This window comes from Herpailurus yagouaroundi, unplaced genomic scaffold (assembly GCF_014898765.1).
Source record: "Herpailurus yagouaroundi ecotype Mexico unplaced genomic scaffold, PumYag 205, whole genome shotgun sequence".
NCBI lineage: Eukaryota > Metazoa > Chordata > Mammalia > Carnivora > Felidae > Herpailurus > Herpailurus yagouaroundi.
The window spans coordinates 12,400,145-12,426,727 of NW_024412436.1; the positions used below are offsets into that span (position 1 = coordinate 12,400,145).

At 42.0% G+C, this 26,583-nt stretch overlaps 1 protein-coding gene across 6 annotated transcripts in view; it reads right to left on the reverse strand.

Moving 5' to 3' along the window:
* The window catches only part of AHCTF1 (AT-hook containing transcription factor 1), a 75,884-nt gene that overhangs the window by 17,842 nt on the left and 31,459 nt on the right, over nucleotides 1–26,583 (reverse strand). For 4 of the 6 annotated variants that reach the window (XR_005783650.1, XM_040451882.1, XM_040451880.1 and 1 more), the window contains exons 11-29: nucleotides 26,376–26,437; nucleotides 25,383–25,511; nucleotides 22,002–22,092; nucleotides 20,646–20,735; nucleotides 18,298–18,438; nucleotides 17,567–17,671; nucleotides 16,598–16,691; nucleotides 15,123–15,246; nucleotides 14,929–14,985; nucleotides 13,975–14,121; nucleotides 13,243–13,430; nucleotides 8,919–9,063; nucleotides 8,711–8,842; nucleotides 7,651–7,801; nucleotides 7,010–7,160; nucleotides 6,334–6,432; nucleotides 3,697–3,889; nucleotides 1,188–1,391; nucleotides 144–558 (exon numbers count right to left, since the gene is read on the reverse strand). Coding sequence is in view for 5 of the 6 variants with exons in the window: in XM_040451882.1 (XP_040307816.1) it covers nucleotides 144–558; nucleotides 1,188–1,391; nucleotides 3,697–3,889; nucleotides 6,334–6,432; nucleotides 7,010–7,160; nucleotides 7,651–7,801; nucleotides 8,711–8,842; nucleotides 8,919–9,063; nucleotides 13,243–13,430; nucleotides 13,975–14,121; nucleotides 14,929–14,985; nucleotides 15,123–15,246; nucleotides 16,598–16,691; nucleotides 17,567–17,671; nucleotides 18,298–18,438; nucleotides 20,646–20,735; nucleotides 22,002–22,092; nucleotides 25,383–25,511; nucleotides 26,376–26,437 (2,718 nt within the window). In the remaining variant the exon portion in view is untranslated. The remainder of the gene's footprint in view (nucleotides 1–143; nucleotides 559–1,187; nucleotides 1,392–3,696; nucleotides 3,890–6,333; nucleotides 6,433–7,009; nucleotides 7,161–7,650; nucleotides 7,802–8,710; nucleotides 8,843–8,918; nucleotides 9,064–13,242; nucleotides 13,431–13,974; nucleotides 14,122–14,928; nucleotides 14,986–15,122; nucleotides 15,247–16,597; nucleotides 16,692–17,566; nucleotides 17,672–18,297; nucleotides 18,439–20,645; nucleotides 20,736–22,001; nucleotides 22,093–25,382; nucleotides 25,512–26,375; nucleotides 26,438–26,583) is intronic. The other 2 variants (XM_040451883.1, XM_040451884.1) reach the window with 2 other exon arrangements.

Here is a 26,583-nt window from a genome sequence, read left to right on the forward strand (position 1 = left end):
CGTAAGAGGGCCTGACGTCACCTGCGCGCATTGTGCCTACAAGCTAGTCCGCTGTGATCATATGACTGTTCAATCCCGATGCTTTTCTTACAATGGAAGAATTCTATTACAAATCTTGTGAATATTGGGAAATGAGTTCTTACCCGTTTGTTTCTCCAGGTCTGGAGGAGTTATTTCTGATTCAAGAACGTCTGGATCACTGTCCTTCTCTGTCTGTTCAGTCAAATTAGCAATTAATTCCGTGGGAGGGCTCACTGGCTTTGAGGCCACAAAAAGATCTTCCAAGTCTCCTGGGGATGGCGCGTCCTGGTACTCCAAGGTGGTCTGGTCCGACCTGGTTGAGGTACCGCTACTTTCTTTGCTCGTGTCCAGTTTCTCCAAACTCTGTGACGCCGTGTCCTCCGATCTCACGTCCATTTCTCGATGGTCCTTTTCGGGACTATTCGGGGAAAAGGCTGCTGTCCTGTCTTCGCTCTTCAGCCGTCTGTTTTCTGCCGGAACTCCACATTTATGGAAAGGTGACGTAAAAGATAGTCTTACTCTGCTCTCGTCTGCCCCCTGTCAAGTAAGAGGTTTTGGAAAAAAGAAAATATTGACTAGTAAAAAGAAGTCGCGGTCGAGTCTCAGCTCTCCACGCTCTCCAATTCTGGTATTTGTCTAGATTCTCTCCTCAGTCAACACTCGCTCTAAATCCATCTTTCCAGATACAGATACGTGGCTGTGAATGTTTCCCTAACTGGTAACGAGGCAGTTTTTCCAAAAGACTAGTAAACACAGGAGGCAAGATGGCCCACTGCTACCAAATGGTGTCCTATCAACCACAGTGGAAGTCTGACAACATACCCGCCTAAACAACCAATTAAGGTCTCAGTAAGAGAGAGGATGAATAAGGTAAGAAACAAAACATGGACTAAGAATTAGGAGGTTTCTGCCACCAAATAGCTATTTGATTCCAGGCAATTTACTTGGTGCTTCTGGGCTGTATTTTCTTCACTCGTAAATGATGGGTTTGGCTCGGCCAATACCATGAGTTTCTTTCTGAACTAATGTTTTCTGATTTCATGACACTCTGCGAGAGTGCATACAAAACTCTGGAGTGGTATTATTTAAATGGATTTATCGTTTTACTTGTAAAAGCTAATATATTCTTATTAAGTCTTTTTTGTTCCAACTATTAACAGGCTTACTTCAGCAGTCCGTTTTGTGGCCACGCCTTCTTCCATGAATGAAATTCTAGTTTCTTTAAGTCGCAGAGGAGGGGAAAGGGACCTTCCAGGCGACAGAGACGGAGACGGTAAAGGTGATGTTCGAAGACCAGACCTTAGGATGGACTGAGGAGTGAACTCGGCAAATCCAGAGGAAGCGACTGACATGGCCAGAGTTTTAGCTTTCTGTGACAAGGAACAAATGGGATTGCACCGTTAGTGTTTGTAAAAGACACTTACAGAAGGACAGACAGGGTCAACCAAGTCACAGCAGTGGCTATATATGCTCATCTCCAATAAACACATCAATAAAAACTTTTATTATGGATTACTGGGAAGAAAATACAAAATTCTACTCAGAGGTTTCTATACATAAGGCTACAAGACATAAAACTGCATCCACAATCATTCTAAAGGCCTTGGTGATTCCCAGTTGAAGTTCCACTTAAAAAATACAGTGTAGGGGCGCCTGGCTGGTTCAGTCGATTAGGTGTCCGACTCTTGATTCCGGCTCAGGTCACGATCTCACGGTCTGTGAGTTCAAGCCCCATATCAGGCTCTACGCTGACGGAGTGGAGCCTGCTTGGGATTCTCTCTCTACTCCGCTCCCTTTCTCTCTCTCTCTCCTTCCTTCTCTGCCCCTCCCCCGCATGCACGTGCTCGCTCTCTCTCAAAATAAATAAACTTAAAAACAAAAATACAGTGTAGAGATAAATTATTTAATGGTTGCTTACAAAGCATTAGCTAGGCGAAGAGAAATGATAGCATGCAATGAAATGAACTAGGTTTAATTACAGCAAGTTAATACAGATGAGCCTGACTTTAAGACTGTTTCACGAAAAATATAATTTCATCACATGAATCCAACAGTAACTGATTACTTCTGAGAATCCTCTGAGGATTTACTATAATCAATAAAAATAATTAGCACAGAAACTGTTTAGCAGAAATAATTCCTTCACTTAACTTCTCCTCTAAAGGACTAGCAAACTGTTGTATCCCATTAGATTACTAAATTCCATCAGATTTCAATTCTTACATAGATTTTTTTTCCTAGATTATTTTTGGTACAAGGCACAAAATAACTACATGATAGACTATGGAATGTGATTTTTAACAAAAATTTTTTTAATGTTTATATTTGAGAGAGCGAGAGAGAGAGCAAGAGAGAGAGAGAGAGCATAAGTGGAGGAGGGACAGAGAGAAAGAGACAGAATCTGAAGCAGGCTCCAGGCTCTGAGCTGTCAGCACAGAGCCCAACGCAGGGCTTGAGCTAATGAGCCATGAGATCGTGACCTGAGCCGAAGTCAGACACTTAACCAACTGAGCCACCCGGGTGCCCCAAAATGTGATTTTTTTTTATGGATAAAAACAAAGTAACAAAAACAAGTTTAAGGGAAAAAAGGGGGGGGGGCGCCACCTGAGTGGCTCAGTTGAGCGTTGGAATCTTGATTTTGGCTCAGATCATGGTCTCAGGTTTGTCCCGAGGGGGGCTCCACGTGGAGCCTGCTTAAGATTCTCTCTCTTCCCTCCTTCTGCCACCCCCACCCACCCCACTCACCCACTTCGTGTGTGCACGCTCTCTCTCTCCCAGAATAAACATTGAAAGAAAAGAAAAAAGAAAAGGAAAAGAGAGAAAGAAAGAAAGGAAGGAAGAAAGAAAACAAGAATCACAGTATCCTACAGATTAAATGTCAGGAACTTAATTAGCTTATCCACCTTCTTTTCAAGTGCTTTTAATAACTATTTTTGGACTGGCATTTATTGAACTATTTTATTCACTTTGAAACTTAAGAATCCCCTGGCTTTACTCTCAGTGTGGAATATCCAGAAACAACTGACAAAAACAACGGCAGGGAGCCTGTGGGACTCGGCAGGATGATGGGCTAGGTGCCAGCACACAGCTGACCACTGTGACAGCGGGACGGAAGCAGGTGCCCGTTCCCTGCCACCGCAGGTCTACTGTTGTGGTTTCCCAACTCATGACTTAACAGAGATGAGGGGGAAAAGGAATTCAAGGCAGATATGCTGCTAGCAAGGAGTAACAATTTACAGTTTCACCAAAGGAGAGAATGTAAATAAATAAAAACAAACCTAAGAACTAAAAGCATCTGATATAAGGAAAAAGAGCAAACAGTAGCAGAGAAGGAGTGGAGGGGGCGGGGGTGGGGGGGAGCAAACCCAACAACGTGAAACCTTTTTCCAGAGGTTTTAACTTACAGGTTTCAACTTGTAATAACCACAGAGACTTGCGTTACTCTCGGAACAACAACGTAATTGTTAACCTCAATTAAGCGCACAAGGTACATTTAGTAAAAGTCTGTTTAAGATGTAAAAATACAATAAACAGTTTGGAAAGGTAACTCCCCCCAAAAGATTTAAAGCTGTCAATTACCCAGAGATACCAGTTATAAACAGCTTCCTTCTCCCTTCTACTTGGAAGGTGAAAGCTTCCCAGCTTCCCCGCAAATGCGAGGTACCTAACACTCACCTTCACTACAAAGGGAGTTTCAAGTACGCGGAATTCCGAAGCCCTGGGAGAGCTCTGACTCGATCCTTTCTGTTGTGACCTTACTGGCAATGAACTGGACGCTCGGTATAAAGGAGACCTTGGGGGGGTTTGCTGAATAAATCCCAAATGCTGAGACGGCTGGGGCACGGGATGAACGACCGAATCCGGCGGTCTGTAATCACAGCACACACACAGTACACAGAAAGATCCGTATAACTAACTTGTAGACAGATCCATCTGCTAGAATTCATTTTTATGAACACGTAAAAATTCCTTTTCTCTACATATGACCTACATAATGAACACTGGTTTGCTTGACCTTTTTGGTTTTTATTGCAACGTAAGAATGATCACCAACACACACAAAAACCTTATTTTTTCAAATTAATGAGGGCAGTGACAAAACGGAATCTCAAGATTCTGCTCATTTTCTGTGATGTCCTGGACACAGTTTATACAAATGATAACGCTAATCTCACCAAGAATTTGTATTAAGCACGCATAGTCCCAACAGCTTAAAAACTTAATTTACAGATAAAGACTTTAAATTCAAAAGTGAAAATTCAGGTTACAAATTCTGATAGACCATTTATCTGCATAAGCCACTCCTTCCCCAATTTCCTCGTCAACAGTCTATTTGATGGTTATATTCTGTAGCAATAAAAAGAAAACGTTTTTGATTCCCCCAAACGACTCTGGTTCAGCTGAGAAGAACCGGAAAGGTAGTGCCTGTCTGGTGCCCAGGAATTACCCACCCCCGTCCTTACCCTTCTGTCCTCTACACTCAAGTGAGACTTTCATGACTGTGATGGTAGATGAACAAAGTTCACAGATGGGGCTTTAAGACCCAACCTGCTACCCAGTGGGAAACATTCGTTGCATTCGGAAGTATTAGCTTAATAAATAATGCTTACCAATAAGCACAAATCAAAAATACCCAGTCAGGCCACTAGACATTTTCTTGCCTCTCCTAATTCTTCTCTTCCTTCTCTGCCTCATTTGTAGTCAAAATCTTTATTTGTAAACTGTTTGCTCACTTTTATGCTGAACTATCCCCCATAGATCTTTTGCTACGTGCCTTTGCACTGTGTCAATATTTATGTTCGAGGTGCCTGTTTATGAATGATTCTCAAAAACACAGCCTGTGCAACAAAATTACCTACTGAGTAAACACAAAATTCTTATACTAATAAGTGTGAGACCAAATATATTGAAATTCTACTAAAACAGTTATCAAGAAAAAGCATTTTTTGATTATGATATTTTCTTTAAAAATGTAGTTCTTAGGATTTCCACAATTTTTTACCATGATACAAATAAGTAATGCACTTCAGGTCATGCACACACAAGACATAAATTACACAGACTAACACTTAGCCTCGCCATATGCAGTGCCCACTGATATGACCTCTTCTGTTTCGTTGAAAGAAATGCTAGTCACAATCCGTTAAATTTACTCACTACCCACTAATGCAAACCAGTTTAAAACACAGAATTAGGGAATGGAATGGTTTCTATAAAAATAAGTGTTCACACCTCAATTGACTTTCTTCCTTCTGAGTTAATCATAGCTTTGAAGGAGTCTCAATACTTCTTTTTCTTTAGGTCGTTAGGCCATTAGTCATGAGTCTGAAAACCTTTATTACTGCTCCCTTCTTGAACCCCAGATCTATTAAAGTACAAAGGGGCTGAGAAAAAGTTGACTTGTGGGGGAAAAAGTGGAACTACTGATAGGAAAACAGAATGACAATAATAATGACTTTTATTTGAGATAACCTTCCCGGTAATTAAAAGAACACCACCTCCACCTAATCAACTCTAACCCCCCAAAACAGAAAACCCTGGTCAAGCTTTGAAAATATGCCCACTTTATTATAAATAGCTTAGGCCCCGTTTGTAAATTACTAACTTCTTCTGAGTACCTTAAATTCAGATCATTTTATTCTCCTAAAATAATGTAATTCTCTTCTTGATAAAATGTAAACGATCAGAAATTTACAACAATCATGAGCATGGTGTATTAAAGACAAAGAACCAAACATTAAGAGACACCTGTTTGTTCTCCACTCTTGAGGATATGAATACTTTTTCCAACAATCCAACATTTTCAATGAAATACAATCGCAATTTCATCTTGGATGCAAAACTTCAACTTAACTATTTACTTTCCTAATACCACAGGTGAAGATGTACAAATATTATTGCATCTGAAGCCACATAAGGCATTTTAGTGGGCTCTGCTATACAGGAGAAAGTTTTGATGAGCCAACCGAATTAGTCACAAATTATAAAAACGACTTTGAGTCACAGATCAGTCAACCAGGAACTTATATTAAAGAAAGCAAGTTAACAGTTTACTTAGCTCATGATTGTAGTAAAACAAAGTTTGCTTCTTTAAGCAGTATGATGTCATTCAGCACAATTTCTAAGTAGGCTAGCAGCTGGTGTAAAGTTTCCTAAAATTACTACACAACTTACCAAGTTAGAAAAAATTAGAAGCATGCACGAAAACTCATTCAAGAATTTAAAATCATGTAAAGTTTTAAAGTTAATTAAAAATTACAGTGCAATTATTGTCTAACATTGTGACTTAAAAATGATTCAGTTAAGTCTTACCTAGAAACTTTTTGTGACGTTTTTAAAATTGGTGTTCCAACAAATGCCTCAGGCATTTTTGCATGTGGGAGAGAAGGAGATGGTCCTTCTGTTTTAGGACTACAAAGAAAATAAAAATTTAACTTTGGATTATGTATTATGAAGAGTATTACATTAAAATATGCTTTAAGAAGGTAGGATTAGGGGCTCCTGGGTGGCTCAGTCGGTTGAGCATTCAACTCTTGATTTTGGCTCAGGTCATGACCTCACGGTTCATGGGACAGAGCTCCGCGTCGGGCTCTGTGCTGACAGCGCGGAGCCTGCCTGGGATTCTCTCTCTCCCTCTCTCTCTGCCCCTCCCACGCTTGCACACATTCTCTCTCTTCCCATGCTTGCATGCATTCTCTGTCTCAAAATAAACAAACTGAAAAAAAACCCAAGAAGGGATTAGATAGGAAAGGAGGGCTTTTGCTTTTTACTCTGTACGTTTCCGTTCAGTTACAAATAATAATAAATATAAATGCCTTTAAATTTAAAGACAAAAAGAATTCTTCTTACAATAAAAATAGTCAACATACAAGTTTCTCCTTTTTAAACACACTAATAAACGCTAAGGCTGGACTGCTGATGACAGCTTCTGACATCCAGGGAGGATTAACAAGAAGCCAGGCTGTCACGGGGTGTGAGGAGAGAGTACCTGCTGCAGGCTGATGTGCCGTCTTTAGGGTCGCTGTTTGCCCAAACCTCTCCAATTTTAGACAACACGCTACTGATGAAGGTAGATCTTGTTAACACAGTCCCTGTTCCGGTCTGCTTTGTGACAGTCGATAATGGTTTGGGTCTAGAAACTGTGAAACAAAGAACGCAAGGTCAATTTCATCTCTGATGCCAGGATTTTACTAGACTAATAATGAAAGAGTGACTGGAAAACAGGGGTCATGAGAGAAGAGTAGTTCAGGGTTATACTTAGTTTAACAACATATATGCAGCGAGATTCAACAACTTGGGCTTTTAGGAGGCAGTAAAAATATTATCCAACATGTTCTCTAAAAGTTGGGACAGGAGTGTCCAAATGAAATAAAACAAGTTCTTTTACTCTGTACTACACTGCTAAATAAACTATACAAACTTCCAAGAAAACTTTTATGTTGGGGGACGGGGAGCAGGGGGGGCAGCTCGAGTGGCCAGTAAAAAACAAACAAACAAACAAAAAAAAAAAACTACTGTAACGAATCAAAGCAAAAGTGAGCTAAACAGAAGCTAACAATGGTTCAGAAGGTAATCAGTTGATATCCTTTCTCACCCGATACTTTCTGATAGTTTCCAATGAAATCTTACCTTCTTGAAGAACTGGTGATGTGGACAGATGGTAAGGCTTGGCTTGCTCAAAGGCTAATTTTCGCTGGATTTTAGGAAGGACTTTCCCATATTGGTCTATTATAGCATTCCGAACCTCTGATCTCTCCCGCAAAAGAGGATCCCGATCATTCTATTGAATATGCCGTAATTGGTAAAAATTTAATATTGAAAAACATTAAGCGTTACGCTTACGTATTTAGCATTTAAAATAAATTCTGCATCCCTAAGAGTATCTTCCTCCTCCCTTCATATCCATTCTTCCCAACCCAGGACCTCTGACATACACCTAACTGCATTAGCAGTCCTTGTCCACTGGCCTCGATCCTTCACAACTAGTAAAACAATGGTTATCATTCACCAAGGGTCTACGTGGGTCAGGCACCATGTCCCTTCAGACACACCTCTGCGCATCCCCACGAAGAGACCTTGACATTTTACAGGTAAGGAACCAAGGCTCAGAGAATGTGTTTCAAGCACAGAGCACAAAGAAGAATCAATCGGACCCCTAAGGCCCATGCTCTTTGCACGGTGTTAACTCCTACTGCCCCTCCACCCCTGCCTCCTATTCTCCGAGTGGGGTGGTTAGTCTCGCAAGAAGTGTGGGTAGCTAGCCAAAGAGAAATGACGTACTTATGAGAGAATCAGGTAAGTACTAATTCCCCGCTCCCAATCTGCTACAGAAGTAACAAGAGGAATTCTCCAAGCTCAAGGTTATATAAAAACCCCAGTGGTTACCAAAGTATAAACTCTGTTGTTTTTTAACATTTATTCATTTTTGAGAGACAGAGAGGGACAGAGTGTGAGCGGGGGAGGAGCAGACAGAGTGGGAGACACAGAATCCGAAGCAGGCTCCAGGCTGTCAGCACAGAGTCCCACGCGGGGCTCGAACTCACGAACCGCAAGACCGTGACCTGAGCCCAAGTCGGACGCTTCACTGGCTGAGCCACGCAGGCGCCCCCAAAGTACAAACTCTTATACAACAAAGTCACCAGTTTTCCTTCTTCTCTTGTCCCCCATAATGAAACAAGTTGAACCATACCGTGAGATTGGCCTTCAGAGTTTGGTTCAGCCTCAGGGCAGAGGCGTAATTGGCACGCTGCAGGTAGTGAACTAGAAGGAACTCCTGATTTCGGACACTGGTGCTGGACTGCAAAAATCTCACCAAGCATTCCTAGGAAGAACCAAACACAGTCGTGAGCCACCAGCATATCCGGAACTTCTGCCGAGCTGCTGCTGGGGGTCATCACCTGCTCTGTGTCGGTGAAAGGCAGCTGCAGCAAATCCTCCATCAGGCCCGCGTCCTGGCAGACCTCGTACGCGTGCCTGAGGAGCTCCTCCACGTTGAGGCCGGCGGAGTGCTGCCGCAGGAAAGTCCAGGCCTCCACCACGTACCTGAAACCAGCGTTCAGCACGATTTCGTGTTAGAAAAGCTGTTTGAGGTATTCAAAATAAGCGCTCCACCCACAGAACCTCATCACGCTCTGTGTATGTAATTTACAAGTACTTTAAGCTTTTATGAAATACTCATCATCGTGGGCACCTGGGTGGCCGAGTCGGTAAAGAGTCAGATTCTTGGTTTCAGCTCCGGTCATGATCTCCCTGTTCGTGAGCTTGAGCCCTGCAATGGGCACTGCACTGACAGCAGAGAGCCTGCTTGGGATTCTCTCCCCCCCTCTGCCTCTCCCCTGCTCGCTCTCCTGGTCTCTCATAAAAAAAAAAAAAAAAAAAAAAAAAAAGGGAATGCAAGCTGGTGCAGCCACTCTGGAAAACAGTATGGAGGTTCCTCAAAAAACTAAAAATAGAACTACCCTGCGACCCAGCAATTGCACTACTAGGCATTTCTCCATGGGATACAGGTGTGCTGTTTCAAAGGGACACATGCACCCCCATGTTTATAGAGCAGCACTACCGACAACAGCCAAAGGATGGAAAGAGCCCAAATGTCCATCGATGGATGAGGATAAAGAAGAGGTGGGATATATATACAATGGAGTTTTACTCGGCAATCAAAATGAGTGAAATCTTGCCATTTGCAACTACGTGGATGGAACTGGAGGGTATTATGCTAAGTGAAAGTAGTCAGAGAAAAACAAAAATCGTAAGACTTCACTCATATGAGGACTTTAAGAGACGAAACAGATGAACGTAAGGGAAGGGAAACAAAAAAATATATAAAAACAGGAAGGGGGACAAAACAGAAGAGACTCAAATATGGAGAACAAACTGGGTTACGGGAGGGGTAGTGGGAGGGGGGATGGGCTAAATGGGTAAGGGGCACTAAGGAATCTACTCCTGAAATCACTGCTGCACAATATGCTAACTAATTTGGATGTAAATTTTAAAAAATAAAAAATAAAACAAGTTAATAAAAAAAAAAACTTATCATTACATAATGAAGTTTGCTAATATCAATGAGAAGGCTTCACGTGATGCTGTTCTGTACTTACGTGTAAAATAGAAAAGCTAAGTAAGTACACAGGAGTCAGAAGACATAAGCTAATGTGGTCTGGACAGAAGAAGAGTAGTGTGGTGTGGCAGAAAAAAGCCGGCTCCCGTGGAACAGACACCCAGCATGAGGGCAGTGGGACCATGGAACAGTGTTTATGGGCCGGTGATGGGCTTGCTTCACTCAGTAAAAAAATATTGTGACTGATCGATAAAGCAAGATCTGATTAGAGAACACGGGTTCAACTAGGCAGTTTTGGACATCATGTGGGGGCCATGAGGCTGTCCTTCCACGGGCAGTAAGACCATTGGATAAGCAGTGTTTCCCATGATATACTGTTAAAAAAAAAAAAAAAAGCAAGCTTACAACAGTATGAACATTAATTATTTAAAAAAACTAACCAATGAACAAAGCCTATAAACACTTACAGACTTATTTCATACTTACTAAGATAACAAAACGTCTTGAAAGATCCGCACGAAATCTGACAGTAATTAATCTAGCACTTGGAATTTTTGGAGGGGCTGGCAGCTTTCAGGACTGGAGTGGGGGAAGGCGGGCAGAATAAAAACATGGCAAGGACACAGGAATATGACTATCAAGCAAATAACTTTCTTAAAACTTCATCCAACTAAAGGACACAGGGTAAGGTGACGCGGGGTAAAGCGGCCTAACCCTCATGGAGGGCAATGTGCCACATCTCCTAAAATTATAACTGCAAATGTCCTTTCACCAAGCAATCCCACTTGCAGGATTTTACACCTTATGAGCTGCATCTGTGCTTGTGCAAAACGTGCAGTTACTCGTAGCAATGTTTAAAATGGCAAAACACGTAAATGTTCACTAAGGGGAGGAAATTAAATAAATACTGGTCCATCACACCGAATTACTATACAACAAAAATAAGGAAGCTCTTTTTGTACTACTCTGAAATAAGTTCCAAATGACCTAGGTGATAAAAGTATGTTGCAGAAAGACGTATAGTAGGCCCCTTGTATTTTTAAAGGGGGTGGGGGGTGTTCAATGGGTCCACACTGCCCAACAGAAGCCTGGAGCGACCCCCTTCACTGCTACAGTCACAGGACTGCTACAAGGTTCCGGGGGAAGGGAAAGCTCCTGAAACAGCCTGTCACGGTGAAGGCCAAACTCTTCAGTAAAATTGCGGAGGAGAGTGAGGGCACGTGGGGAGCCTGTATCCCTGCAGCTCGAAGCCATGTGGAGGGAGGGTCATGAGAATATGCGGCTTTTTGTTTTTCAACAGTAAGATACTTACATGCTTTGACAAGGTTCAAAAGGATACACAGTGGACTCCCAGCCTCCTAAGCTGCTTCTTGGTGCCCAATCATCACTAACAATTTCTCATGTATCCTTCCTAAGAAGTTCTGGACACACACAAGCAAACACATATCTGTTTCTTCCCACCCCTACTTAAGCCCTCCCCCCACCTTTTGAAAAGCACTTGTCAGCATATAATGAACCCATTTATTGAATAAACATTTATCACCGTTAGCTTTTTAAAATTTTTTTCTTTTTTAAAAAAAATTTTTTAAAGTTTACTTTTGAGAGAGAGAGTACAAGCAGGGAAGGGGCAGAGAGAGAGAGTGAGACACAGATTCCGAAGCAGGCTCCAGGCTCTGAGCTGTCAGCACGGAACCCACTGTGGGGTTCGAACCCACAAAATCGTGGGATCACGACCTGAGCCAAAGCCTGACGACGCTTAACCGACTGAGCCCCCAGGCAACCCTTTCTTTTTGTTCTAATGTTCACTGCACATTTATTCAGCCAGCCAAATGCTTCTGGCTAACCCAAATTACTTCATTTCAACAAGTACTTCCTAATTCATTACTTTTGAGGACACTGGCAGTTTCTACCTGTCTAACCAACCCACGATTACACTACAGAACTTGTCTTCTATCTGAGATGCAGAGATTCAACCCTCTCAGAGATGCATTGTTTAACCCAAGAGAACAAAGAAAACATTAACTTCCAGAGTGCTGGCACTGAAGTGGTGTTTGGTTCATTAAGGACAATTTGTGGTGAGTAAAGTGACCATTTTCTAAAAATATAAAAGCGGCCAATAGCTAGAACTGGAAAATAAAAAAAAGAGTTGTGTAAAACAGTTACAACCAAGTAAGAAACATTAGCTCCCAGCAACTTCCCCAACTAATTTGGTCAACAAGGAAACCCAATAATGAGATCGTTGTATTTCCAATCATGCCATTTAACTTGTTGTTGTTACAAATGTGACAGATCAAATAACTGCAGCAATACATACATATATTGCTGTAATATAAACGGCAAATACCACACTGATTAGAGAATGTTAAAATAAGGCAAAGGCAAGAGGCAATGCAAAGATATCACGTGCTCAAATCTGGTTCAAGTATGTAAGATTACCCAACCTGATTTTACAACTCAGGATGACTTCATCTTCCTATTTTTGGCCCCTCTTCAGCTACTCAAACCCCAACCGTCCATGTGGCCGACTGCCAATACAGCCAGTTAGCAACAGATATAATTTTTTTTTTCAACATTTATTTATTTTTGGGACAGAGAGAGACAGAGCATGAACAGGGGAGGGGTAGAGAGAGAGGGAGACACAGAATCGGAAACAGGCTCCAGGCTCTCAGCCATCAGCCCAGAGCCCGACGCGGGGCTCGAACTCACGGACCGCGAGATCGTGACCTGGCTGAAGTCGGACGCTTAACCGACTGCGCCACCCAGGCGCCCCCAGATATAATTTTTTTAATCAAGTATTTTTTCAAGTGTGAGAGAGCACATGTGTGTGAGTGGGGGAGGGGCAGAGAGCGAGGGAGAGAGAGAATCCCCAGCAGGCTCCACACTGACAGTGGCGAGCTCGACACGGAGCACCGTGAGATCACGACCTGAGTGAGCCGCCCAGGCGCCCTGGCAACAGATGGAACTTTAAACCTCAGCTTTGTTTCCCATTACTCCTTATTCATCCTTTCCTATGACGAAAGGTTTTTGCACATTTCTTCCTAATGCCAAGAGATGAAGAACCCTAAGAATGAATATGACGTGATGCGACCAAAGCGAGATTATATACCGCTGATTTACTGACGTATAATCCAGAGTCTGACTGTGGTTTCAAAATGCGGACTCACCTGTTAGAAAGCAGAACAGTGAGGTGAAGGATGACGTCATCGCCACTGGACACCGTCGGCTTCATGGTCTGAATGTACCTGAGGGCTTGTCTGTGCTCACCCTGGCTCATGAAGGCTTGAATAATCTTTGAATGCTGCCACGACACAGGTTTTGCAGTACTTGGGTGAAACAGAAGGTCCAAGCCGCTCTGCAAAGAGGACATGAGAGTCGCTAAATACAAACGTGACGCGCTGCATTTAGACAAGGTAGCCGACCTTTACAAAGACAGGCAACGCTACAGCCACAAAAAGCAGTTTAAATGCAACCTGTAAAGGTCTACTTGAACACATGGTGTGTTTTAAGTAAAAGCTTCATTCTTTTGAGGCCTCATTTAAGCTATTATAAAAAACTTTCCACCACCACCGTCACGCATCAATGCCGAACTCTGCCTCCTACAGCAACACACCTAGTGTATCTCCGACAGAACAATGCTCCGTATTTGCGCTACTAGCAATCGCTTATTATTTCTTTCCTTCTTTGGATAGTACGGAACCTGGGGTTGAAACTGTTTTATCTTTGTATCCTCACTGGATAAATAGTGCTTGGTAAAGGCACTGATTGAACGGAGTCCTTAAATTACCTCTAAAAGCAGACTGTATCGTATCTGTAACATCACATTTAATCCAGCTATGTATTTCTTTCTAAAATCCTAATAGTTTACGAACGTTGACATTCTAAGTGAACAGACTTACCCCATAGTCATTATGATCTATCAGCCAAAACCCTTGGATAAGTTTGACCTGGCCCCAAGAAACGGCAAAGGCGGTCGGAAATGATTCGATGCAAGCATCTGTTTTGTTGGGGAAGGAATACATGATATCGAGTAACAAATAAATGGTCTTTAAAAAAGAGGATTAAGGGCAATAAACAAGAAGAAAACTCCCACATGTCTAATTGTGTTAGGCAGCAACAGCAAAGAGGCTCGAAGGGGCTGCGTCTGGCATTCGGAAAGCCCGGACGGATAACCAACCGTGGTAGTTTTATGAAACGTGGGCCTAGCCAGTCCTACAACCAACCTCACTCGTTCTCAACAGCAAGTACCACCACGAAGGAGATGAACTAAGCACACTTGCTTAAGGAAGCCAGGGGCTTACAGGCAAACTGAATTAGCAGAGCCACAGACAAAATTCCAGTTAGGCAGCAAAACCCAGCAGCTTAAGCAAGCACATCATCTCTGTTATAAATCACGAATGGAACTACACGTTTTTAGATAAAGAAACTGACGTTAGCACAAAATATTACTGCAAAGACCACCGGGCTCCAAGCCAGCCAATACCTAAGGTAATATAAAGCTAACTTCTCATGTATTCGTACTGAACACAGAAGTTGACCTAAGAAAGAGCATCTGGCCGGCCATGTTATGGAGCCGTTGTTCTAACGCTGGGAACGTCTGGGACACATGGTCCAGTCGAGGAGAACTGTGGACGCTATCCCTAGAAAATTGAACACCAAACACAGTTCTGCATGGTTTCAGGTCCGCGACGGACCCTCTGAACCCAACCAACGGACCCCGGGTTAGGAAACCTTCCTTTAGAGAAGTTTCAGATGTGAACTGGAGACTGGTTTTAGATGCGCGAGGTTCCCACCACTCTCAAATCTGAGGATTCGGGTAACGCGTGAATTACTTGACAGCGCTTAAAGGATACGACAGCGTGTTTGCTCGCTTCGGTAACGTCGTCTAGGAGGTATATGTCCAGCAGTGCCTACAAAAGGATAAAACATCCGGTGTGCCTTATATATTCGTTCACTCAGGCTCCTTGGTTTCCCGAGCCTGTGCCAGGTGTGAAATATAGGGCTAAGCACGACCACCCTCCCCCCAACTCTGTTGTCGGGCACTTACGTGTAGACTGGTGGGGGGGTATTTTCCTGTGCCTCCTTCATCCCGTTTCCACAGCTTCTCCACGCCATCTCCTAACTGAGAAACCATTCCGTCAATCATCAAGTAATCAGGATTCCACTTCCCTCTGCAAGAAGGGCAACATTCACGATTATTTAGTATTAACTTATTTAGTATTACCTAAATAATTTAGTTTTATCTAAATAATTACTTAGTATTATCAGAACAATAAGCATCACAATCCCAACAATCCAGAGAGTCGACAACAGGGCCCCGTTTAGCACCAGGTGAGCTCTAGTCATCAAGAACCAGCTAGACCCTGAAGACGCCTCTGGCTGGGGCACCAACAAGCCAGTGTGTGAAGGTCAGGTCCGGAGGAGAACCGGGTCCCTCCCGCCAGGTGCCTGAAGCGATTCTGGGTTTTACAGCCCGAGAGAGCATGGCAGCCCATTGGTGAAAACGTGCTGCAGTTCAGGGTCAAAGAGCCAGGCCCTCAGTTTCATCACCCAGGGGGTTCTGGCCCCAGCGATCTCTTCACCACTGCCTCGCTGTGCACCTACGAGGCGAGAGGCAGACACAGTGCCTGCCTCCTCCTCGAAGAACACTGCTCCTGGGGGCGGGCAGCTGCTCAGTCTGCAGCCATACTGACTGCGTAACTTTGTGACAAACAGGACCAGAAAGCTTAGCAAATCCGCTCAGGGACACACACTCTTAGCAATAACAGATCCAGAATTTTCAGATATGCCTAGTAAGTCTCCCAAGTCCTCGCTCGTCTCCAAGATTAGTTCTTAAGCACCGGACTCCACACTTGCCCCGCACCAAAGGCACTGATCTCTGGGCGACCGTGACCTTGCGCCTGTGCCTGCGTGAGCCAGTGCGGTCAATGCTGCGGGCTATGCTACCACGAAGCTGCTCTGGCCCAAGGGAGAAGGTGCTCTAAGTCCAGAGGCAGAACCAAGGCTCACTCACTGCTCTTGCTTCTAGTACTTCTACTTCTTTATTTCAAAGGAACCAATGAGGCAAACAGTCACGTGTTTTCAAAAGAAATAAAGGAAATAAGAAAAACAGAAAAAAGTGGGTGAAGTGTCAAACCACAGCTGTTAGTGGAAATAACGTAACATGCCTAACTGGTGGTATGTTTTATGTTTTGAGGACTCGGAGCTTCTAGTCTTTTCCTGAATACGAATTCTCAGGAAAAATACACGCTTACACTACAGAATCTCCTCTGATAAACCAATTGTGGGAACTACTTTAAATTAGGAAATACTGAGTTATAGAGTAAAGGTGGTAACCCTTAGGTCAAGGCAGACAAGCAAACGTTACAACTAAAATAATAAGGCTGGCAACAAATCCTGTCACCATACTTAAGAATTCCACGATTTCAGCTTTTGTAGCGCGACGAATTCTGTTCTGAGGTAGGGAGACTTCTTACGAAAGCGATTCTTAAAATGTTCTGGAAGGTTCCGGATATACTGTACCTGGACAGACGCTCACACTTCTGTCGACGGCTGGTGTAGTAGTTCTGGATGACAGGGTAGTTGTAGCATAAGCGGGGCAGGTGCACGGCATCATCTAAATATTGGTGGGGGGGGGGGCTGGTAAGATTTCCAAAACTTCCCAACGATACTCAAGGTTACACATATTAACGTTTTACTAAAATCATATGATGTTGTTTAATCTGAAGGTTTCCTCAATTTAAGTAATAAATTTACTTAAATGAAGTAAGTAAATTAGCAGATACACAAATGAGAAAACAGAGTCTCTCGTGACAGTCTGAAAAAACAAGGGTGCTGGCTTAAAACTCTGGAAAAGCCATTCCAGAAAATGATTCTACTCCCTTAATCACAAATGATCATCTGAAAGCCAGCAATGGCGACTATTTAAGTAAAAATCAAAGAGCATAAAGAAAGAGTAAGATCAAAGCAATTACGCACAGGACAGAAGCACTTCTAAACAGAATCTAACGTGTGCCCCAGACGTGCAAGAAGTTAGAGGCTTTGGAAGTGCTCTAGACAAACAGGGCAAAAGTCAAATCCTCAAATTCTTGGTACTGGCATAAATTATTAGCTAAAAGGAGACATTGAACAGATGGCAAATAATACTGGTTAATAACCATATTAAGAGAACTCTTAAGGAGAAAAACATCAGCAAATTAGAATAGAAAACCCACGGGTGAATGGATCTAAACAGAGCTGGTGATATCGCTGGACCCTTTTTCGGAAGCCAAGTTTCGTGTCATTCAGCCCAATAAATAGTGTCTGGACGCCTGGGAACGGCACGGGGCGAGGCTCTCCAGACACAAAGTGAGGAAGAACGTTCGGAAGTGAGAACAGGAGAAAACGTAAGTGAGGTGGTGGGAGAAAGGAAATCTGAAACCCCAGAACAAACAAGTTATAAGGATTTAAGACCGCGTCCACGCCCATCCACGGGTTATGTAAATCTTTTACCTAAGCCCTCTGGTAGCAGCCCGGAGCGGCAGAACCAAAGCACCACTTGTGTGTACCGGCAGATGAGCCGGGTGACCAGGCACTTCCTGTGGAGGTCCAGAAGGCCTGCGGGGGAGGTCGAACACCAGATGTGCAACTTGCAATTTGTCAATCACAAACGAAAAATCAAGACACTAGACGGTTCTCAAAAACTAATGATTCGGAGACTTTTAACGGTATATGTGTATTTCTGAACACACTTCGCTTGAACAAGTAATCTCCAAAATGCTAAAATAAGTAACTTACTAAGCAGACATTTTAGGGAAAGGCCTCCACCTTAGCTATGCTTCCATCTACCTAGTTTCAGAAGCCAAATTTAGACATTAATACAAACTAGTACAGTAATATTAACATAGGCTGCTCAAACCAGGCCTTTAAATGAAACTGCGTGTTTTGTTTAAATGGCAAACGGAGACAAAAAATTTACAATGACCTCTGTGAATAAAAACGAATAAGAATTCGAAACTCTACCGTCAGTATGTACTCTGCCTCAACAATCAGAAAGTTTAACCCAAATTTCCCAAGCTTATTTAAGCAGGAGTTCACGGCACATCGAATAACATTCTGTAGTTTTCGTTACAAAACAAGAGCCTCTGCACAATGATGTATCTAAGACACGGAGGTTTATTCTTTCTCGAAGCCAAGAAGTAAAACTGAAATAAAAATTCATTTACAAAAGATAAAGCGCACACCTCTCTCGGTGATGTCTTGGGCCTCTCTCGTGAAACAGTTTAAGACCGAATTAAGGTTGCTAAGAAGCAAACGGCACTGCTGGAGGGACTGTATGGTTTGCGAATCGATGAAGCGACACGAGCCATCAAATAATGGTGTACCTTCCAAGGATAAAATACAAGATGCGTTTTGACACAATAAGTATGAATTAAAATCGCAAATGCAAGGTTTCTCAAACTCGTATCGGCCACAGACTTAGTCTATACATTGTGAGATCTGCCAAACACAAGGTTGAAACGGCACACGACCTCAAGAACCCCAGAAGAGACAAATCCAAATTACTATTTTTTTTAAGAGGCAGAACGGGGTAATAAGCAATATGTGAAGAGGGGAAGGCGATCTAGAGTCAACTTCAGATTCACTGGAAGTTAGTTCATTAAACACTTCTCCTTCAAGTAAGTCCTTTACAGCAGATCTTTTACGTACAGCGTTGTTTTGTGACTAGTATTTTGTAAGAGCACTCCTTCCACCTCCAGTCTTCAGAAGCGAGACAGCAAACTGGAGCCTCAGATGAAGACTTATGACGATAAATTGCATGCTTGTTACAATTCGTTGTAGATTTGGCTGTCTTTTCATTTCAAACTCAAGATGGAGTTTATAAATTCATTTTTTGGGGAAAAAATGGGTATTTTAGTTGCGACTGGTCACATCTTTTAGATAAAATTTAATCTCGTTAATATTTCATGGGTGACTAACCACGCAACAAGTATCTTAAGCAGAAACCCTTCCTCAAATGATATGCTCTACTTCCGATGTTTAAAATATTATGCTTTGTATTTTAATTACATTATAGGTTTAAAAAAAAAACCAACCCATTAAACCAATAACGGAAGTTGAAGGCAGCAATAACGGCTGAGTTACCAAGTTCAAGCCTGAAGCACCACATTATACTCTAAGTATAATGAAGGCATACAATTTGTGAACTGATTTGAAATTTTTTTACATGAATTATATAACCATAACGAGTTCTAAAAATATTTTCCTTTCAAAAAAGTACATTTTTACCCTGACTCTGGATTATCCAGTGTTTGTCCCTCACTTCAACTATACTAAGTGATTGCCAAAATATTTAAAATTATTTCATGTTTGTTATTTCATTAAGTATGCCCTAAAAATACTATAGAACCTCACGTCTTCCTAAAAAACTTAAAAATCTTCTACGAAGAGCAATTTACTTAAGAAGTCCATTTGTTCATTCATCACTAACACGATGATACAAATAACAAAGACATATACATCTAAAACTTAAATTTTACTTTCATATACAGGGCAATCACATTATTCCATTATTTTTGCACTAATTAGGTATAGCGTTTGATATTCACAGGACACCTCACAACTCAATGTACAGTGAATAGGCAAAACTGTTAAGAAAAAGGACTTTGAATGACTGATAAAAACATCTGCTCGTAGAAGACAGAGGAGTTCTTTGCCCTCCTATTCAGCCTTTTTATAGTCATAAATATATTTACATGGAAAATGAAAAAACAGAGGAGCTTCTGAAGTTACCTGGCATATTCTAACTCCATCATCAGCATGTTTTATAAATTAATCTTGTAAGATCAAAAATAAGATATAATCCTGAAACTTGGTACTGTACACATACTAACATGCTGCCAGTTTGACAATCTGTTGCAAAATCTTGCTCAAAAAAGAATTTTGTCAGGGTACCTGGCTGGCGCAGTGGTGGTGGAGTGTGTGACCCTCTCTTTTTCTTTTTTAACGTTTATTCATTTTTTGACAGAGACAGAGTGTGAGTGGGGGAGGGGCAGAGAGAGAGAGAGAGAGAGAGGGAGACACAGAATCCCAAGCAGACTCCAGGCTCCGAGCTGACTGCACAGAGCCTGACATGGTTGGGGCAAGCGTGTGACTCTTGATCTGGAGGTTGTGAGACTGAGCCCCACGTTGGGTGTGGAAATTAAAAATAAGAGCTTTTTTAATTTTCAAAACAGTTTTGTTTTAGGGAGAGAGAGTGCAAGTGGGGGAGGGAGCAGAGGAGACAGAGAGAGAATACTAAGCAGGCTCCATGGTCAGTGTGGAGCCTGCCACGGGGCTCGAACCCACAACCCTGGGATCGTGACCTGAGCCGAAATCAAGAGTTGGAAGCTCAACTGACTGAGCCACCCAGGCACCCCCCCCCACAAAAAAATCTTTAAAAATCAAACAAAAACAGTAATTGTCACCCCAATTTAAAAAGAAATACTTTCCTTCAGACAGTTCTTTAAAAAGTTCACAACTTCAAACTGATGAAAAGTTGTCAGGTACTTAACACATAAACCAAGGTTAATTTTTTAATGTTAATACTTACATAGTCTGTCAAATTCCTCTTTTGTGAAAATCACTTTATTCCATGTCCATTCGAGCACAAAGCGCAGATTAGCAGCAGAATTTGGTTGTTCTTATTTGCAAATATCAACGGAAAAAATAAAGACTTATTAATTACAAACCAAGAATTAGTAACTTCAGTGGGAAAAGAGAGCAGCCACCCTGACCAAGCGAGCAAGGTTAAGTTCAACAGTAACAGAGACAAAGTGGCGCCACACCCTCATGAAACGGCAAGGAGCGCGTCAATTTAAGGAGTGCTGCTGCGAAACATGTGAGCCTGAATCTAATCCTGGGGAAAGATGAACAAATATACATTGGGAGGCTGTCTATGAAATAACAGGCTTATATTTTTTAAAGAAGTCAAAGTCTTTTCTTCAAAGATAAAGGCCTAGCAATTAATTATACAAGATAAAGAGAAATCAAAAAGACACAAAACCTAAACACAGAGTATATTCTGGATTCCCTACCCCTATAAATGCTACAAAGGATGTGGCTGACATGACTGACAAGATCCCAGTAAGGTCTGGAGATCAAATAATCGCACGTATCAAGGTGTTCCTGATTTTTAGAAGTACAAAGTGGTTTGGTAATCAAAGTTCTTGTTTCTGGAAATAATACTGAAATGTTACTCACAAGTAAAGAAACATGATGTCCTCAACTTATTCTCAAATGATTCAGAACAAAAATAATGTGTATGTGGAGTATATGCTTGTAAAAAGGGGGATACACGCAACTGGGAAGAAATTTCCAGAGACTTTTGCTGAGTGAAAGAGTCAATCCCAAAGATTATGTACTATATAATTACATTTATGAACTTTTTAAAAAATGTTTATTTTTGAGAGAGAGAGTACGCGAGTGGGGAGACAGAAAAGGGAGACAAATAATCCGAAGCAGGCTCCAGGCTCCAAGCTGTCCGCACAGAGCCCGATGCGGGGCTAGAACTCACCAACCGTGAGATCATAACCTGAGCCAAAGTCAGACACTTCACCGACTGAGCCACCCAGGTGCCCCATGAACATTTTTGAAATGACAAAATTATGGAAGTAGAGAAGAGATTGGTGGCTGCCAGGGGTTAGGGGTGGGGATCGGGGGAGGCAGGCGAGGCTATGGAAAGGGCAACGTGGGGGTCCTGACTGAGGTGCTGTACCAGAGGTCTCCCAGACCCTGCTGGGGGAAGGTGGTGCTGAAAGGGTACACGGGACCTCTACATAATGTCTTAAAGCTACAATGTCAATGTGCAATTATCTCAAAATAAAGTTTCACCCCTCCCCAAACTGAATAATTGAAAACTTTTAAAATACAAAAGTAATTTTCTATTTGTTAAAAACTGAAATCTTACCTTCTGCTATCCACTTTTTGATACATCCAGTCAAAAGTCCCAGCGAACTCGTATGGATTGCTGCTGACAGTATAGCTTCTAACTGTTCTTCCTAAACCACACACGTTAAAAGAAGAAAAAGAAGAAATGAAGATAAAGGACCACTGACCGCAGACTCAGAGATAGCAAGTTCAATAATACAAACGGATAAAGGCTTAAAAACTCCTAACTCACTAGGTGGCTCTAAACAAAAAGCCAGACAAGAACACACAGCTGGTGACGTGAACTAACTACCATCCTCGCACACCGGTGGCAGGGATGTAACACGGTAAAAGCCACTTGGGGAAACGGTCGTAAATACGGAGTCACCTCGCGACCCGGCAATTTCACACCCAAGAGAAACGAAGACGCACGCCCACACCAAAAGTGTACACAACGCGTTACTCGTCATAGTCCCACACTGAAAACAAGCCAAATGCCCACCGACTAAAGAACGGATGGACAAAACGTGGCACAATCCTGTACAGACATCAAACAGAACGAAGTACTGGTGTCTGCTACCACAGAGTGAACCTGAAATTCATACAAATGTGAAGTTTCTAGAATAAGTAAGTCTGCAAAGACAGAAAGCGGATCAACGGTTATCAAAGGCTGGGGAACGGAGGGCAAGGAAACAGTATGGGGGTTTTTGTGGAGGCGAGAAAAATGTTCTAAAACCAAATGTGGGGCCGGGCGCACAATTCCAGGAATTTATTCAAAACCACTAAATTAGCCACTTTAAACAGGTGACGTAAAGTATAGGAGTTATGTCTTAATAAATGTGTTACTTAAAATATCGTAAGTCACGTTTAGTATCAAAGAACTCGATGAATTTCATTCATCCATTCTTTTAACAATGAATTGCATGAACAAACAGATGAGTCACACAGGAATACAGGGGGCTACGATATGATAAAGGTTCCCCCAAATGAAGAAAAGCACAATTCTAAAAGGAGACTCACTAAAGCATTTACGTTACAATCAGGGACAAAACAAGAATGTCTGCTGGTACCATTATTTTTCCAGTCTGTGGAGGTTCTACCAAGTATGAGAAAATAAACAAGAGTGGGAAAAGAAATGGGAGTCTAGATTTGCTGCCGACTGCGTACCTTGAAAATCTAAGAGATTCTAATTCAGTTAAGTAGTTATTAAGTGAAGACACAAAAGTCAATTGCATTTTTATGTGCTAGCAACAACCATTTGGCAATGAATATAGGAAAAAGGTTCTACTCACAATGAGCCAAACTAGAGAACACTTACGGATGAAAACAGAAAGAAGCCCGTAGGAAAATAACCATAAACTCTTGCTCATAGATGTAAAACAAACCGTGGATAAATGGGAAGATGCACCATTTAGACTTGGATCTGATAAAGATGTCAATTCTCTCTAAATTTAGTACGCGAATATAATAAATTTCCAAAAAGAATTCCAATGGAGGTACTGGATAAAATCATCTTATAACTAATACAAAAAACTGCCTATGAACTGACCAAAAATTACAGAAAAAAAAGGGCTGCATTAGCAAATATTAAAGCAGTATATTAAAATGGCATAGAAATAAATGAAATGAATAGGACAAAATTAAAACCCAGAAACAAAACCCAGTACATGCAGACATAGGAAATCAAATAAATGTGGTATTTCAGTAGCATGGGGAAAGGACATTCTGTGTTCTGTTTCATAAGTGGTATAGGACAGCTAGACTAAACATCATCTGGGAAAAAAGAAAAAAATCCTATCTTTGTGATTTGATACACAAAGATGAATTAAAGCTTTAAATGTTAAAAAGACATTTGAAGTGTCAGGAAGAGTTTTTTTTAAGCCAGAGCTATAAAATACATTTGACCACAAAAATATTAATTAATTTGTATGTAGCAAAAGACGCTGTAAGACAATCGAGAAGAAAACAGCAGGGGAAATACCTGTAAAATTTCTGACAAAAAGGGTAAATGTGTATTTCATAAAGAATTTCTATAGACAGCCCAGTAAAAAATGGCAAAACCTATAAATATGTAACTAATGATCAGCCAATAATATGAAATTGCATACACATCATGCAATTCGTGTACTGCATGTATACTAAAGGATATGTAAAGAGGTATACGAAAAAAAGGCTACAAGTTAAAAAGTCCTCATAACCATATACACAAACAAACAGATGATGACCCAGACCATGACCCGGGTCTAGACGGAGGCGGCTGCCAGCCCCCTGGAGACCTCCCTCTCCTCCTCCCTGATCAGAAGCAAGTGCCACCTCCCCCTACCATCTCCCACGGTGACCACTACCGCTCCCCTGCCTTCTGAAGGAATCATTTTCTTGCTTTTCTTTTTGTTTGACCTCTACGTATGCATCACTGAAGAATACAGTGTCATCTGGCCTATTCTAGGAATGGTCAACAAAATGTCAATATTTATGTGCCTCTATACACTTTAGCCAATTTTCTAAATTCAAATTATTCACGTATTGTTTATATAATTGGGGGAAAAATACCCAAATGAGTTGGAATACCAGGTTGAAAATAGTCATAGAAAACACTAAATGCTGTTTTGTCCACATGGCTGAATTATAGGTAATTTTTTCTCATGTCAAAGTCTTTTTGTTTTTTTTAAATTTTTTTTTAATGTTTACTTTTGAGAGAAAGACAGGAGCGCAAGTGGGGGAGGGGCAGAGAGAGAGAGACACACACAGAATCTGAAGCAGGCTCCAGGCTCCGAGCTGTCAGCACAGAGCATGACACGGGGCTCGAACTCACAGACTGTGAGATCATGACCTGAGCCGATGTCGGACGCTTAACCGACTGAACCCCCCAGGCACCCCCTCTCATGTCAAAGTTTTAAGATATTGCCTTAATTTGACAGTATGTAATTAGAAAAAAAATAATCAGTATGAAGTTTCCTAAAGTAAAAGGGTTAAATGGAGCACTTAGAGCACCCAAGTCCTTGAGGACGACGAACAGTTGGCTCTCTGCTATCACCAAGCTGAAGCATTTGGCAGGGAAAGGCAGTTTCGATCCCGGACTCGCCTGGTCTCACGCTCTTGCACCAGTGCTGTTCTCACAGGGGCCAGAAAATGGCCCCCAGTCTGTTTTAACAGCTTCCACTCAGGACAAGCCTGAGGCCGCCATGGGGTGCCTCCTGTCCCATATCCTCCCATAGAGCTAAGTGAACCCGGGGCCGAGTTACGGCTAACGAGTCCTGGGAGTATGTGACGTAAGCCACACCCAAGACCACAGCTACTGATCACGCGGAGTGAGCGTCACATCACCTAACCTACCTTCGCAGAAATGATCTAGTAGACTTTTATTACAATAGAAGCTAATAATCTATGACCCAAAGTAAACAAGAGTTAGCAACCACCTCACCTGAGTTAAGTTGGAAGGCTGAATATCAACAAGTCTCGGTGACAGAAGGCCAGCCAAAAGACATCGATTATAACCATCAGGTATGAATTCACTGAGGGATGGTCCTGATTTCTTTAAAAAAGTCAAAGTCTGGAAAGATCGATTAATAAACATCAAAAAATACACAACTTAACCAAATTTAAGAATAATTAATAAGCTAATCACCTTACTTTACACTTAATATTCTGAATAAAACTACAAGACGCTGAATGGAAATTGCAAAAGACTCCATTTTTACACTTCTGCCAAGGAACAGGGTTTATAAGGTTCTTGAGCTAAACCAATGCTCATTAGTTATAAATAGTATTACTGATGAGGGCATTGTAGGTCACTTTTTCTTTTTATGAAAGATAACCCTACTCCTTCCCTAAAGCTGACAGACTTGGTGACAGATCTAAATGAACACCCCCCTCCCGCCCAGGCCCCCTCACTGCCCCCGGCAGTTTGTTCCTCCTGATCTGACGTGAAAGGATCTAATATCAAGTATAAATACGGCATTCATGCACATCTAGCCGATCATCCATTTAAAAATCTGCCATTTTGTGTTTCCCCAGAAAAGTATTTTTCAACATCAGTCATCGCCCACTCTGCCAGGCACCGTCCTAGGTACCTTCTTTGCGTTACTTCCTTTATTCATAAGCTTCCTGAGGAGAATTAAGAGGACGGACAAAAAGGGATGTGGTGAAGGCACTGACCTACTTCGCTATTATCCTTAAGGTTCAAGCAGCCGACATCCACACAAAGCTGCCAAAAACAGCCCAACCCTCTTCTGGCAGATTGCCAGAACAGGCTGTCAGTAACTAAGGGCACCGGCTGCCAACATCACAAACCTAGCGGGACCTTCCACTTGAGCCGAAACAACAGATTGTACAATTAACACTAAATGCAGCTCACATCCACGACCTGACTTTAGCCCGATAAGACACTCTGTCCACAGTGTTAGTTGCCACCTACCTCCTTGTGAAAGCCGTTACAAGTTATACGAACAATTCCTGAGTTTAATAAACAAGTGGCATCTAAAAAGAAAAAGATGACAAGATATCGATATCCGCTCACATATTAGATTTTTAGATGGCACTAATACAACAAAATTTACCCTAACAAGAGGCTGGTAGGCAAGGTTATCAAGATCATTGCATATAATAAATTTAAAAACGGGGCG